The sequence below is a fragment of the Perca fluviatilis genome, chromosome 12, assembly GCF_010015445.1.
Source record: "Perca fluviatilis chromosome 12, GENO_Pfluv_1.0, whole genome shotgun sequence".
Classification (NCBI taxonomy): domain Eukaryota; kingdom Metazoa; phylum Chordata; class Actinopteri; order Perciformes; family Percidae; genus Perca; species Perca fluviatilis.
Window position 1 is genome coordinate 19,823,688 of NC_053123.1, and position 15,376 is coordinate 19,839,063.

Consider the following 15,376-nt stretch of genomic DNA (forward strand, 5'->3'; position numbering starts at 1 on the left):
GTTTTTGAGAAAAAAAAAAGAGGGGGGCCAAAAAAAGTAGGAGCACCCAAACCCCCCCCAGATGAGACCTGATCTTTGAATATAGCATGATGAAAACTAAAACCAAAGTCTTGATGAAGTGTTTGAATGATGTACAAAATTCTCCAGGTAAAACATTACTCTGGACCCAGCAACAACACTATACCTGTGCTTTCAAAATCACTCTTACAGAAGGACTAGCCTCACTGTCAGCTAAAGTAGTGTAGACGCATCAATAACTGGGTGCATTAATTGTGTGTGTGTGTGTGTTTGTGTGTGTGTGTGTGTGTGTGTGTGTGTGTGTGTGTGTGTGTGTGTGTGTGTGTGTGTGTGTGTGTGTGTGTGTGTGTGTGTGTGTGTGTGTGTTGAGAGTAGTTTGGTTTGTTAAATGTGTTTATTTGTTGAAAATCATGTATCCTAAATTGGGAGTATTGACAAAAGAAATCAGTGCCTTAGACCTGCAAATACTGTCGGTCTCTACCTTTGCCTGCACGTAGGCTATTATGCCACGTGGCATTGAATGAATGAGTGTGCTTTGCTGAAGTTTAGCAGTAAACTAGTGCTTTGTGACACTATCCCTGATAAATGTCTGTGTGAAAGTTGCATTAGTAGGTTCAAGCTAAATCTTTATATTTCACTAGAAGTGCAGAGACTGTAAGGAATACGTATGTATGCCAATAAAAACCATACACCACAACACAACTTTGTCCCTTTCTATGTGTATGCTTTTATCTGCCATTAGAATTCAATATTTTTATATCAGGCGCTACACGGTGAAGTCTCTGAGTACATTTCTCAATTGTGCACACAAAGTGATTTAAAGTCTCTCCAGTCAGCTAATAGAATTCATTATTAAAATTAATTGACATTTTTTTAACAAAACATATCAAGACTCACTTATATTGCCTTGCTTCTTTTTTTTAACTGTTTTTGCTTATTTTCTGTTATTTCTTAATTTTATTTTGTTGCCCCTGTGTGTTTGATATTGTACTAAATGCTTTGTATTGTGAAGCACTTTAAAATTTTGTTTAGAAAAGTGCTAAATAGATATACATTTAGGCTACATACTTATTACTCTAGTATTTGTTGTAAGGGTAATGTAAGGGCTACACAGTGGCATAATGCATTCTCAGGTTTATCATGGAAACTATATAGGCTGGTGATTAAGCTGGTCTAGGTGGCACAAAGCCTATTTCCACATATATAGGCTATCTAGTCGTTTTAACAGTCACAGTGCATTATAAGTATGTGTCATGTTTTGATTATAAAATCTAAGTCTATTATCTGGTAACTATAGCAGTCAGAACCAGTTTCTCAAAAACTACAGTAGGCCTACTTAGCCTAAGTAAATCTCACTTCCCCCACCTCTAGAATGTGCCCTTGTTCCCCTCATAGAGTTACGTGAACAGAATAGAGCTGTGACAAGCATATGGATAGATCTGAATACAGTGGGAAGAACCTAGTTATCCTGTAACCTACCTTTTTCTCATTCTATGCACATCTTCAGCAGAGTATTGCGTAATGTAACAGAAGAGGGGTGTTGCGTAATGGCAGACTGCACTGGGCAGCTGGCATGATGGATCAGTGGCCTTTATTCTTCCGTTGTTGCAAGAATGGAAAGCAGCGCAATTAAACACGACAACGTGGTATTGTACAGTTATAAAAAAAAAGTCAATAAAATGTGCCATAAACGTGTTACAAATCTCTTAATTAATACTTTTGTAATATGACGGATTGGGAGACTAACCAATCAACGGTTGCGTGGGCGGGGCTTATTCTAGAACGAGCCAATCTCTAAACATGGCAGCAAATATTCCCGTCAAAGAACGGCTGCGTTGTAAGAGAGTGACACCCATTCAATGTTGGTACGTGTTGCTACAACAGCTTTTCCTTAGTACTAAATTAGTGACCTAGATTTTCCCTAGAAATGTGCTTAAATGTTACGGGCGGTTGTATAGAAATAATCCCCTTCTCCGTGTCAAAAATAGACAAGTCCTGGAGCTAACCTACAGCAAAAGTTCTGCAAAGATTTTGTTCAGAGTTTTAATTTCACGCTAAAATTGCCAACATGGAGATTCACGAAGGGGCAGCGGTAGCAAGCGACAGCGTGCTGGACTTTTCCCGTTTGAGTCTGACCACTTTCAACGTTAACAGTATCAGCGACGAGAGGAAAAGGGACACCAAACAGCTCTACCTGAACTACAACCGACTAGCCTCGCTACCCTCGTCGGTCAGCCTTTTCTGCAACCTCGAGTTTTTGGACATCAGTAACAACGGACTGTCTATCATCTGTGAGGGCATTACGCGACTGACGAGTCTGAAAACCCTGATAGCCAAGAACAACCGCCTGGACGAGTTTTCGCTGCCCAAAGAGTTCGGCTCTCTGCAGCTGGAGGTGTTGAACTTTAGTGGGAACCGATTTCAGGAGATCCCACTTCAGTGTATGAAACTGCTGCGTCTGCAGTCGCTTTCATTCGGCGGAAACAGACTGAAAAGTATACCTGAAGAGATAGAAAATCTAACCAGGTAGGTCATGAAGGGTAATTTCAGAAGCTGTCGTTACTTAGCTAGCACTATTGTTAAATGTCCGAATAAGTATCGTTAGCATGGCAAAGTATTAGCTAGCTAAGCAATAAGGGGCACTGCCAATTAGCTAATGTTTAGGTGTACTTCTACATTCTTTGTAGTTAACTATAATCGACGATATTCCATAACGTTAATACGTGTTAGATAATGGACCGGGTGGTCAACGAAGAAGGAAACCAAGCTTCCTTCCGATTATTTTCCGCATTTGGGGCACCTCGGAGTAAATTATCGAGTTTATACCAATGACAATTAACGTTACCGTTATCCAGATTATTTATAGTCTGTTTAGCTCAGGTTTAGTTGGTGGTACTTTCAGTCAATAGCATGGAAACCAAGTGATGTTGCAATGGTTACCTTCTTTATTAAATGCATGCATTTACATACAATGGGGGTAAAACTGTTGACTGGAACTTTTAACTGGCAACCACCAGCCAATCAGAATATATAACAATTTAGACCTTAAACGATTGGTCGATTAATCATTAGTCAAGTCACATAAAATGAATCTGCTGGTTTGATAAGTAATTAATCTGTTGAAGTAATTTGTCAAACAAATTGATTTCCTGCTTTTTCTTTGTCTTATGTGACAATAAACTGTACAGCTGAAATAAGTCAATGAATCGATAAAGCAGATCAACAAAAGGTAATCTTCAACTATTTTGATAATTGATTAGTTTTTATCTTTTAATTTGTTTTGCACTGTGCAACAAAAGCAATTTGAAGGCAGGAAAATGTGACTGACATAACACATTTCTGACCGTTAATAGACCAAACGATTAATCACATAATTGAGAAAATAATCATCAGATGAAAATAATGGTTAGTTTCAGCACTACATCAACTACAATGTAAGCTAGTTTAAAGTAATAAGTCAGTGGCACAATGCCTTTTCTGAGCATACACTCACACATTCAGTGTTCTCCCTCCAGCCATCTCGGCCCGTAGCCAAACATTAGTCCCTGCGTTTGGTACATTGCAAAAGGTGCCCCTCACATTTAAAATGTTTGGTGCATTCTTGGTTTATATTTGCCAGAGTCAGCTTTTATCTGTATGCTGCCTCCATATGGAAAGCTTTGAATTCCCTTTTGTCAGTTGTCTTGTAGAAAGTACTGTAAAACCACTTCAGTCATTCTTAACCTGCTGTTTCGCATGAGTCAAAGGAGTTGACCCACCTGGCAACAATATTTTTCTTTTGTCACACTCAGGCAACCTGTAGAATTGTTTAAAATGTAATTTAAATATAAGTCAGTTTTTTTCTCCCTTTTCAAAATTTTAATTTTTATGGGTTTAATGGTATTTACAATACCACTTTTACATCTATCCGTATGTGTCATGATCATTTCCAGGCAGTTTATCTTGTAAACATCATGATTCATAGTGTGTGCAGGATAATCGTTCACTTAAGCTGTTCCAGTAACCACCAACTGGTTTTGGAGACATAAACTAATAGTAGTTACTAATGACAGGAAAGTGCAGCCTGTGACAAATTGACCTTTAATTTCCACATTAGTGTCATAAAGCATACTTATTTTGAATCACAAAAGACTTAGCTACTCATACAGTCTAAGGCCTAGTCCAAATGTATTTTTAAAAACAGGGTTTTTCCTTTTCCTAAAACAAAATCCCGTCCACACAGGCACTGTTAAGAAAAGTCTCCGTCCACATAAAAACACGATTGAAGCGCTGTCAAGAGCATGCCAAGCCAATAGGTTGCGATATAACCCCAGAAGAAGAAGATGTTGACCAATCAGAAGCCTGAGAAAATAAAGCTGTTACCGGACGACTACCCACCAACTAGAAGTCCAACGCTCAAAGACAGTCCCTCCAGAAAAACGCGATTATGCGATCGCATAATTCAATGCATAATCAGCCAAAGTCTGCATATTTATGCGAGGCCGCATTTTTTCAAATACGCCGCACTTTTGCTGCATAAATTGCCGATTTCCATGCAGAATATGCGGGGCTTGCGTGATTTCATAATCCCCGCATTTTCGTCGCAAAAAAGTCACATGTATCTTAGCAGAAAGGTGAAAAATGTTGCATTTACTTCACACAAGAGCAGCCATTTTTCCCCTGTTGCCATGGGAACGTTATGAAGTGGTACAACGTGGCAGCGGGGTCTGTCGTGCCAGTGTTGGATTATGTAGCAGTGACCTCCGTAGCGCATACTGACCCCTCCGTTTCACAATACAATGGAAGAGTAAGTGTGTAAACTTGTAAAAAATATCCTGCTAGCAAGCATGTTGCCAGCGCTATTTTGGCCATGTCTGCCATTGCAAGAAATGTCGCCTCATTCGTGACTCCTCACAAAGGAGGTAACGGCGCACACTCTGACGTTACAAGCTTAAAACTCTGTTTTCCCTGTCTATACGAAAACACACAGAGTTTCTAAAAAGACTTCACCCTGGCTGGAGTATTCCAAAACCTCCCTTAAAGGTGTAGACACATTTAGCCGACGGCCGACCATTGACAGAAAACCCCGTCGATATGATCACTTGCGTCCCCGAGGTCCAAAAAACTGACTAGGCCTACGCATGGGTGAATACTATGTAACTGTACAACATCTACATGATATAATATGTCTTGCTGTGTTTAGAGCAGAAACCTTGACCCAGTGTGTTTTTGGGTAGAATGGCCCAGGAAAAAGGCTTAAATTGTGCTTAATTGTGAACTTTCTATATTGTGCCTGATGCACACCATAACTATAATTTTAATCTCTGGTGATTGATTTGTGTCAGTGAGGGCAGTGCGCAGAACCTGAATGTCTCAGTTCCCTTTACAGAGGGGGCTTGCTCAGTGCTTAGCCACCAAGGACAGTATAATGGCTTCCTGTCTCGCCGTTGCTGTGTCATCAGTTCCAGCAGGCAGATGGCCTGACAGCTTACTTTTGCTGACCAGCCATCCATTGCTCTCTCCCCGTCTCTGTTTCACTCCCAATTACCACCCTGTGTACTCCATACCTCCATTAACCTACCAGGGTCCTTTTGTTGTCTCAATACAACAAACATGTACATATCGATTTTGTTGTCATCTAAAATGTTTCTAAACATTTTTTTATAACATTAATACAAATGCAAATGTATTGCATATATTATCTTTGCACACTTTTTCCTAAATAAATGTGTGTACTGTACAAAAACACACTAAGAATCTAAGATAATTCTGGTCTTTTGGACACCAAGCGCATGCACACAAACTCTTTAGCATGAAACAATGCATCTTTAGCTCCCCCTTGTGGTATGTATTAGTTTTAACTTGGGGTCACTCAGCTTTGTTGGACAGAAAATTTCCCCTTTTAGAACATCTTTACTCATGTATAAACATGGCTAAATTGACTTTGACACTGCAGCAAATTGTATTAGAAACTCCAAATGTAGTCCCTTTTTTAATTTGAGATCCCATAAGATAAGAGCATCTAGAACAATAAAAAGAGTGAAATAGTGTGTAAATCACTTCTGTACTGTGCATGATATTCAGTACTTGAGTTGAACATAGCAAACTCAAAAGTGACTCTTTTCCTCTCTTTTGTTCTGTTAGTCTGGAGCTGTTGTATCTGGGTGGAAACCTCATCACCGCCATTCCCCCAGAAGTGGCTAACCTGCCCTACCTCAGCTACCTGGTCCTATGTGACAACCGCATCCAAAGTGTCCCCCCGCAGCTCACCAGGTAACTGAACATACACCACCAGTATCTTACCAGTGTAACCTGCAGTAAAAAGCCATATGTTAATGTACAATTTATTTCAAAATTGCACATAGTCATGTTTCTTTGTAAGTGAAAACTTTTCTCTGTCTCACTCCAGGCTCCACTCGCTACGATCTTTAAGTCTCCACAACAACTTGCTCACTTACCTGCCGAGGGAGATCCTCTGCCTGGTGCACCTGCAAGAGCTCAGTCTCCGTGGCAATCCACTGGTGGTGCGCTTTGTCAAAGAGATGACCTACGACCCCCCGTCACTGCTAGAGTTGGCAGGACGTACCGTCAAGAGCCGAAATATTCCCTACTACCCATACGACCTGCCGTCAAACCTGCTGCGCTACCTAGACCTGGCCAGCAAGTGCCCCAACCCCAAGTGTGCCGGTAAGACCCTTTTTTCACAGTATTTGAATTAGGGATGTCACGAGAACCGATATTTGCGATACCTTTTTAGATTCTAAAATGACAAAACACCGACGATGCCCATTTTTTTTGAAGCACTGCGCCTCTTCCGGACCTAACGGGGCAATATACGCCTACAAGTGTTCTAGTCTGCCGCTAAATGCTGGAGAAGAAGATGAACGCTAACCAGGAGTTAGAGGAAAATTAAAAAGATCTGGTGACACCTTAATTTTGTCTTGTAACCCCTTATAGGGGTCCCTATCCCCAGGTTGAGTACCACTTTGATAACCTATCCTGTGTTTGTTTTTCCCTTTACGGTTTCCTACCTGGGTGTACAGCTTACATCCGAGTTTATGACGATGATGTCATGTATGAATATTGTTGTACTATGTTGATAGCATTCATGTGCATACATATATCTGCACAAAATAATTTCAGTCACTGACCTGCCACTTGAACCTGGCTTTGTTTTTCCTGTCCCTCTCTACTTTCTCCAGGCGTCTACTTTGATTCATGTGTGCGGCAGATCAAATTCGTGGACTTCTGTGGAAAGTACCGGCTGCCCCTCATGCACTACCTGTGCTCCCCAGAGTGCACCTCTCCCTGCAGCTCCAACCCCCAGAGTGACGCGGAGTCGGAGGAAGAGAGCAGCGTGCCTGCTTACCGCCTGCAGAGGGTGCTTCTGGGATAGTATGACGTGGAGGAGAATTTGACCCTTTGGACAAGCCCAGCCTTGTCAGTCTGTCACTGTGTTCAACATTTATACAGAGATTCAAAGTTGGCTTTCAGACTTTGCTGCACACGTGCCTCATTTGCACTGTATGGTTCGGCTCAACTTGACTCCACTCAACTCACTTTTGCTACCAGGTGCTTTTTCTCTATTTGTTTTCCGCTGCAGATAGTACCCCCTCAGTCTAGGCAGCATTCTCAGCTGATTGCCATAGCGATTCGGTGTGAAACTGCCCTGGCCTATCATCTTCAACATGGCACTCGTGGATCTTTTCATCGGCAAAGGTGTCTGCACTTTGTCAATTGTACGACGTAGTGAACATAGTGTACAGCGTAGTTTTGTGGGCTGCCATTTTTAAATCTGGGGTGAGTGAATAAAAAAAATTAATAATTGCAGTCGCTATTGACGGTAGCTTGGCTATATAAAAATGGCGGGTTTGTGCTGTTAGTGACAGTTCTCTTTGACCAATCAGTGGTCCGCAGTGTTTTAACTCCACTTTCTAGTATCGGCTCAACTCACTCGGAATCATAGCGAGGTGGTACCAAAAAAGTACCAGGTACTATTCACAACTTTTACAAATTGAAAACCAAAAAAGAGCGAGTTGAGTATAGCCGTGCCGTACCATGCAATGGAAATGTGGCAATAAACACACATCACTCGCATAACATGAGTAAAGGAAAGCTCATAGTTCCCATGTAGCCATGCAAATCCACAGTCCGTCAGTCATGACTTCATCAAAGTGCTGGTCTCCTGGCCCAGTATAGGAGGGCATTTGAAACTCAGTGAAAACTGATGGAGCGGCAGGGTTCTTTTCCTTTTTCAGGGCAGCTTACTTTATCTTCCATACCACACTTTGTGCTTCTTAGTAGCAACAGCACATTATTCTGCATTTTCTCAAAGTTTGGATATGAACAATGTGTTTTTGTTGTTGTTTTTTGTCCAGCTACTGGTGACACAGATTTAATTTAAATTTCTCATACCAGGTGAGCTTCAAAACTGCCATGCCAACTAGGAAAAAAAGTTAAACTATGTATGCAGAAACTATGACATTAGTTTTACACTACAGTGTTCTAAATTGATTGAGTACGATGCGTGAGGTGGCCTTATTTACACTGTGTGTGGTCCTGCTGGGCAAAGGTTTTGTGCAGTTAAGCTGTCCCACACAATATAATATATATAAAAAATCAAGGTTTATCTGTTTTTGTCTGCACACCAGCCTTACACAGTTCTGCCATGTTGGCATAGTTGTTTTAAAATGAATCCAGAATATGGTTTATGTGAGTATGTGGAAGAAAGCCTGTCCAGGCTTACTCACAAAAAGTGGATGTGGGGTGGACCGAGGAAAACCATTCACTGTGTTGGCCCTGAAACAATAGCTTTTCAGCAAAACACAGTGGCAGCCTTCATGTTCATGTTCAGGGCTTTCAGTTTTCTCTAGGTATAAGAATATATACGTGTGTGAATGGAGCCCACAGTCAGATATTTTATTTCTGAATTGATTCTTTTTAAAGTGCTCATATTATGCGTTTTGGCTTTTACCCTTTCCTTTATTGTGTTATATATCTTTTTTTTTTTTGTGCACGTTATAGGTTTACAAAGTGAAAAAGCTCAGTCCACCCCAAAGGCACTTACCATCTCCAACAGAAAACACAACTCTATTGTAGTCTAGCCTTTACTTCCGTGACGAACGTGCGTCACTTTCTAACTGCTAGCAGTTACAAAGCGTGGCACGCCCTCATACTCTGCTTCTGACTGGGTAGTAGTCCTTACCTAGCTACTGCGCATGTGCGACTCCAAACAAAGATGGAACAGAAGCGCCTGAAAATATGGTGGTTTTTGAAAATTAAACCATGTAAACCTATTCTGATATAACCTCTAACAATTATGAATCTGAAAATGAGCATAATATGAGCACTTTAAGACCGAATCCTTCATTTGTAACAGGAAATGGCTGTTTCTCTTCCTGGTTACACTTCTGCTCTGCTTTCCTTGTGTGGAAAGCTGGGAGATTTCATTAGCCTCCCAGAAAGGTTGTGTCCATGAGCAAGGAGGTAAAACCTGGCTTCACATTAGACCTTAAGGTTTAGAAAACAGAAGAACGCTCCTCTATGTTACAGTAACACCTATACTAGAGCATTTAAGTGCCTTACTAATCGTGACCTCTAACAGAGTGAAACAGAGTATGAAGAAATGTGATATATGCACCCTGAAATGTGACAAGATTAACCTTATGAATAAAAGTCCTTTTTAATTGATTTTTGTACTTTGCTTAACAACAGTACAAGTAATTTTTTTTATAACAAATTAAATGCTTTTATAGAAATAATTTTTCAAATGTTAAACACTACATATTTAAATGACAGAAAATATATTAAGATATATTAATTGTATTTACTTGTAACCCATTCAGATAATGTAAGTAGATTGTACAGTATATAATAGCAATAATAAAGAGATTGTAATATCTTTCAAATGTGTTTGTATTGTGGCCTTTTGTGATTTCTGTAAAGCCGTGTTTTTAGGAGAAAGTAGAAATTATTTATATTTTACTGTTTAAACTTTTTTAAGTTTCCATCGCATTAGAAGTTTTTAATGCCAGTTGCTAAAAGGCAAGATATTTATGAATAAAATGTGGCTTTTGTGCACAAAAATGCACAACAACTATTGAAGAGTTTGAAGTGTGCTAACCCATGAACCAATCAAGCCAACCATTTTGCAGTTTGAATGTCCCCGGGTTTCATTTGCATATGAAGGTGAGTTCATTCTCGAGGCTGAATACTGAGAGACCTTTCCTGTAACCCAGAACCAAGAGATGCCAGGGCGAGTGCATTCTGCTTCGCACAATCTGCTAATCCTTTAACATCACCTGCCAAGAGCCACTAACTACTGTGTTTCTTCTTCTCTCGTCTCTTTTCACACTTCCTATCTCAGCATCTCATTCAATTCCTTTGCACCTCACTGGTTCTTTCAGCCTGGCTGGCAAGGACGGTGCTTTGAGTTTCATATAGTTTGTTTGTTTTAAATGGTCTTCGACAAAGTCGCAGCAGGGTTCCAGTTGTTTCTTTTCCCTTCTTTTTCACTATCTTTCAAACACGTGCATATACTGTAGAGCCTGTCTACCAACAGCAGGCACCTAGGAAACTCTCGGCACATTGTGTGGAGTTATGTTACGCCGCTTGTGTGCAAATGCGCTTACACTCTGCATGCTTTTGTACGTTTGACAGGAGGGTGCTTTCACAAATGCAACCCGAGATGCAACCATGAGGAACTGGAAGCAATGAGTTGGGACTAGCTGATGAGGTCTCACAGAAGGACGATGCTGTCCCTCTTTTAGCCATCTGCAAGGTCTATGTGTGTCTGTGTGATCATATTCTCATACATCTTGTTGTTTTCTATTGTACTTGAGGATTAATTCCATTATATTATGTTTTTGGTTGCTGGATTTCATGGGGGCACACCGACTCTAAACCTTCACACTGACAGTGAACTATACATTGCACCAGTTTTGTAGGTGATCTGCAGATCTAAGAGCAAAGCGCTTTGACATACGCGGTGTTTGATACTCTAAGCCTCTTATCACCCTCACGTCAAAGGCATACCAGCTCATATCAGCTCACAGTATAGCCGATGTGCATTTACACGCATGGCAGACCTCACACATGACGAGTTTCAAATGTACTCTCAGTTGAGCCTTTACACACGACAGCCACACACGCTGCAGACGCCCTTACAACAATCAGACGTTGTCTTCAGAGTTGCACTGCTAATCCTACAAGGAGAAAGTCTAGTTGGAGCCCAGAGCAAGGAGGAGGTGGGGGAGGTGGTCACAGGGGGAAAGAAAAGAAGTGGTTGGCGAATAATAATCCACCGCTGTGTTAACGTTTGATTGCTATGGTGAATAACTTGAAGCTTTGAAAAATGTATGCTGTCTCAGTCACTCTTGACCCAACATCATTCCCTTATTTATTCATCTCTACAAACTATTTGACATTGTAATATCCTCACAATGTAAGAAAATGTGCTCCAGCTGTGCGGTTATTTTTGGACATTTTTACATAGTGTAGGATTTTATTCTAAAATGTGACCGATGACCGGTCTGGCCCTAAAAAGGCCAGACTTAATCTGACTCCAATTCTATGGTCACTCACTACACCCTGAACAGTGTTCTTTTACTGGTAAATCAGAGAAATAAAACTCAGGATTCGTTCAGTTAAAGTTAATAACAAGCTTTAGTGAATGATATTGCAAAATACAAAAGCGTATGCATACGGATCAGATTACTTCAAGACAAAACAGCCTATCACTAAAACCTAGCAAACAGACAGAGATTCCCCCAGCATCTGATGCCGGCTAACCCAGAACCCACACTTTTTATCCACTTTTTCTGCTTCATCCGTGGTGCTGTTATCAGTTGGATACAGTCCAGATCTTCTGGCTCCAGCCGGCTAAGGATATGTAACATACTGTATGAAAACATGACCTCGACTTCTCATTCTCAGCTCAAAAAGACAAGCCGCTATTGTTGTATTTGAACACCTGTGTTTTTAATCTGCAAACTTCAGGAGTTTCCTGAGAGCCAGGTCATTTCCATACTCTGTGTCACAAATCACGTGCTTGCAAAACACTGACCATTGTTGCCTCGCCCCCCCGATTAGAGAAGACCTTTTTTCAGGCAATTTCTCGCACTCTCTTTATAATGTCTAATCACTTTAAAAACAGATAGCCTCTCATATCCCAGGGACACGGAGGCAAAAATGCCAGCTTTATGAACTCTACAAGCCTATTATTTTACACACAAAATATATTCTAACAATAGTGATAGTATAGAAGCAGACAAGAAATGTGGGGAGGAAATAGGATGGGTGACCAGATGGAATTGAACCTGAGATGTCGCAGTTCATCTTAGTCCCTTATGGAGGAGGATTAGGGCCAATGTGAAGAAATGTATTTGAGTTCTGAGTTAAAAATCAGAATTCTGAGAAAAAAAAGTCAGAATCAGAATTCTGAAAAAAAGAGTAAAAAACCCCTCAAGAACTCAAATATATTTTTCACATGTGACCCTAACCTTCTTCCGTAGCCCGTAGACCTCTGTGACACTAAGGGTGTAACATTTTTAACTTATAATGTTATACAGTGTGACCATACTTGTTTGGCAAAAAAAGAAGAAAATCAAAACTGGTCCATTTTTTGCTTTTGCTTTTTTCAGCTTCAATCTTCCTTAGCTTTTCCTCGAACTTAAATTGCATCTTTCATCTGTCATGGAGATTATCAAACTGATGAGAGATAAGAAATGTGGTTGAAGGTCGTGGGAAAAGCTAGGAAGCTGGACCCTGATTTTTTTGTCTAACTACTGTTGGTGTACTTTAAGTTAAGATTTGAATTGTTTACAACATGATTTGACATCATTGTTAAACTTTTGCCAAACTGAAGAATTCAAAGTCTCACTGTTAGTTACAACTTCAATTTAAATACTTTAAAGCTGCTTTAATCAATATATTTAGTTCATTAGCTGGTTGCTAACATTGTCTGTCTGCATTTAGCAGCTAAAGAGACAATATTTCCCTCAGATGTTGGTGGCGATCAAAACAGAGCTCAATTATTATTATTATAGTGAATAATTGAATTAGAGTGAATAATTGTGTACACACACAACTCCAAATAACTGCTGATGGTGCTCTGTCTGTTGGATGTGTAAACAACTTCATCATATGTCAATGTTCATTTCCTCTAAGTGGCCAAAAAAATAACTAATGCAGATTTAAGTAAGTTCTTATATGTTATACATTCTGGTGTAATATGTTAAACAACACGAGCTTTCAACTCATTCACAGGGGGGGTCACCTAGCACTTTATCTGGCAGTTTTTGCATCATCAGTTGCTAAGCTGCTTTTTCACCACTTAAACTCTAAAATAGATTTTGAAAGTAGAGTGAATAGACTGAAACTCCCCCCACCCCCCCTACATTTATCATTATCACTGCCTTCAGTAGAAACACTACTGGAGCCTGCAGGGGAGCTTTGATCCAGCGCTGCTAATCCAGGTCTATAGCAACACTGCAGGAGGAGATGCAGCCTTTCAGAGAGGGATTTGTCTTTGGGTATGTTAGTGGGCAAACCTGGGCATGTCACAGGGGAGCGTCCTGGCTCTGGCAAGGACAGTGTAGGGCTGGAGGGGGGTGGAGATGCTTCACACACACAGACTGAACAATGCATTTACACCCACACAGTTTCAAACACTACAGAATAGTGGGTCTGGATGGCAGTGTGGTCTGATGTTGATTCACGGCTGCAGATGCTTCCACGTCAGGAAACGGTACTGCTGCCTGTCAGGAGTGGTTCAACAGGAAATGGTGTGTCACTGGCTTAAAAGCTTTGCTTGTTATTTATTTTGGTTGGTGGACGTCCAGTTGATACATATGCACAATATGGCAGTCCAGAAACAGGTGGTGACTGTTTGTGACACCTGTATTCATTAATTAGAACATCTTAATGTTAGAATTGATCCCCGGTAACCTCAGTAGAACAACATGTGTCCTGTTTCATCCAGTTCGCCCGGCCTGCCAGCTTCTCCTCTTTGACTCCTGCTTTTTGAGTTACAGCTCCGTGACCCCAGATGAAATATTCAAACTCCCGGTAATCTGAGCATCGGTGTAGTCCACCTGCCACTGGTGCAGTCTATCTTGAACCTGATCTTGAGGGAAACCTGAGAGTGATTGCCACGCTTTGGGTGTAACAGAGCTGACAACAGTGTTTCAGTTCTTCAATGGGTGTGCTAACGTGGTGTTATTTGATCTGAAAGCACAAGTTATAGTTAGTTAGTTAGTTAGTTTTCTTTTTCCAGAGTTTACTATTTCTGTTCCTTAGAATGTTTCATCTTTGATATGCTGACTGATTATACAACTTTAATCAATCCATATTAACAGAGGATTCCACTAGTTACAGTAGCCTACATTAAATAAGATCTTGTTGTCAGGTACAGAATAGCAATTTCACTAACCTGAATATATAAATGTATTATGTGATTGATTGTGATCCTTAACCTGAGGTGTGATCGCTTCCAGCTCTTTACAGATTTTAAACAAAAAGTATTTTCTTGTTTTTATACAGTAAAGTTCTTCATACTGGACCTTCTCACCAGGCTTAAACACAAATACAAGTGTGTGTGTGTGTGTGTGTGTGTGTGTGTGTGTGTGTGTGTGTGTGTGTGTGTGTGTGTGTGTGTGTGTGTGTGTGTGTGTGTGTGTGTGTGTGTGTGAGTGTGAGACACTGGCTGGTGGGTTGAGACTAGATGAATGAATATCCATATATTCTCTTCTCTGCTCCCCACTTGCAGCTGTCAGTGGTGGTGACACTCCCTCATCAGGAATGACCCTGTATGTGTAGGCCCACACTATAAATCTCTGTGACATCTTAATAACACCTTTATGCTTCTTATGGCTGGCGGAGCAAATGGAAAAATGTTTCTGCTGTCTCACTGCAGTCAACCAGAAGCTCTTTTTTTGTGATTTACCAGCCAACCAGCTATTTTGCCAATCTCTCTGCCATCCCTAATGGAGGCTTGCTTTTGGAAAGTAAAATATAGATGATGTGTGTTTCTCTTTCCATTAAAACAAGTGCTGTTATTCAGTGTATTTATTTGCACTGTGGACACAGAGTGTGCCACCCAGTCCCCCCGGGGCTCCTGCAACATGCTGCACCCTCATTGTCTCAACCCTCCTGCACCACATGGGTCACATCACACTCTGAAACCCATTTTGGTGGCCAGTTGGAGCTGGAAAGCATAAAAAAGAAAAAGAGAGAGCACACACACACACACACACACACACACACACACACACACACACACACACACACACACACACACACACACACACACACACACACACACACACACACACAAACACACCCCTTGTCCCTGACACACACGCCTCCCTCCCTCAAAGCT

General features: G+C 40.9%; 1 protein-coding gene across 1 annotated transcript; it reads left to right on the plus strand.

The window, feature by feature from the left end:
• Positions 1–1,836: 1,836 nt before the first annotated feature.
• lrrc58b (leucine rich repeat containing 58b) lies at positions 1,837–9,688 on the plus strand. The gene is made up of 4 exons (XM_039818589.1): positions 1,837–2,544; positions 6,142–6,270; positions 6,407–6,684; positions 7,200–9,688. The coding sequence occupies exons 1-4, from the start codon at positions 2,087–2,089 to the stop codon at positions 7,391–7,393; spliced, it is 1,059 nt and encodes a 352-aa protein (XP_039674523.1). The 5' UTR covers positions 1,837–2,086; the 3' UTR covers positions 7,394–9,688.
• Positions 9,689–15,376: the final 5,688 nt, after the last annotated feature.

Coding starts and splice junctions, on each gene's coding strand:
- lrrc58b (XM_039818589.1), top strand. CDS start 2,087: ATGGAGATTCACGAAGGGGCAGCGGTAGCAAGCGACAGCGTGCTGGAC. Junction 2,545..6,141: donor GAGATAGAAAATCTAACCAG/GTAGGTCATGAA, acceptor TTGTTCTGTTAG/TCTGGAGCTGTTGTATCTGG. Junction 6,271..6,406: donor GTCCCCCCGCAGCTCACCAG/GTAACTGAACAT, acceptor GTCTCACTCCAG/GCTCCACTCGCTACGATCTT.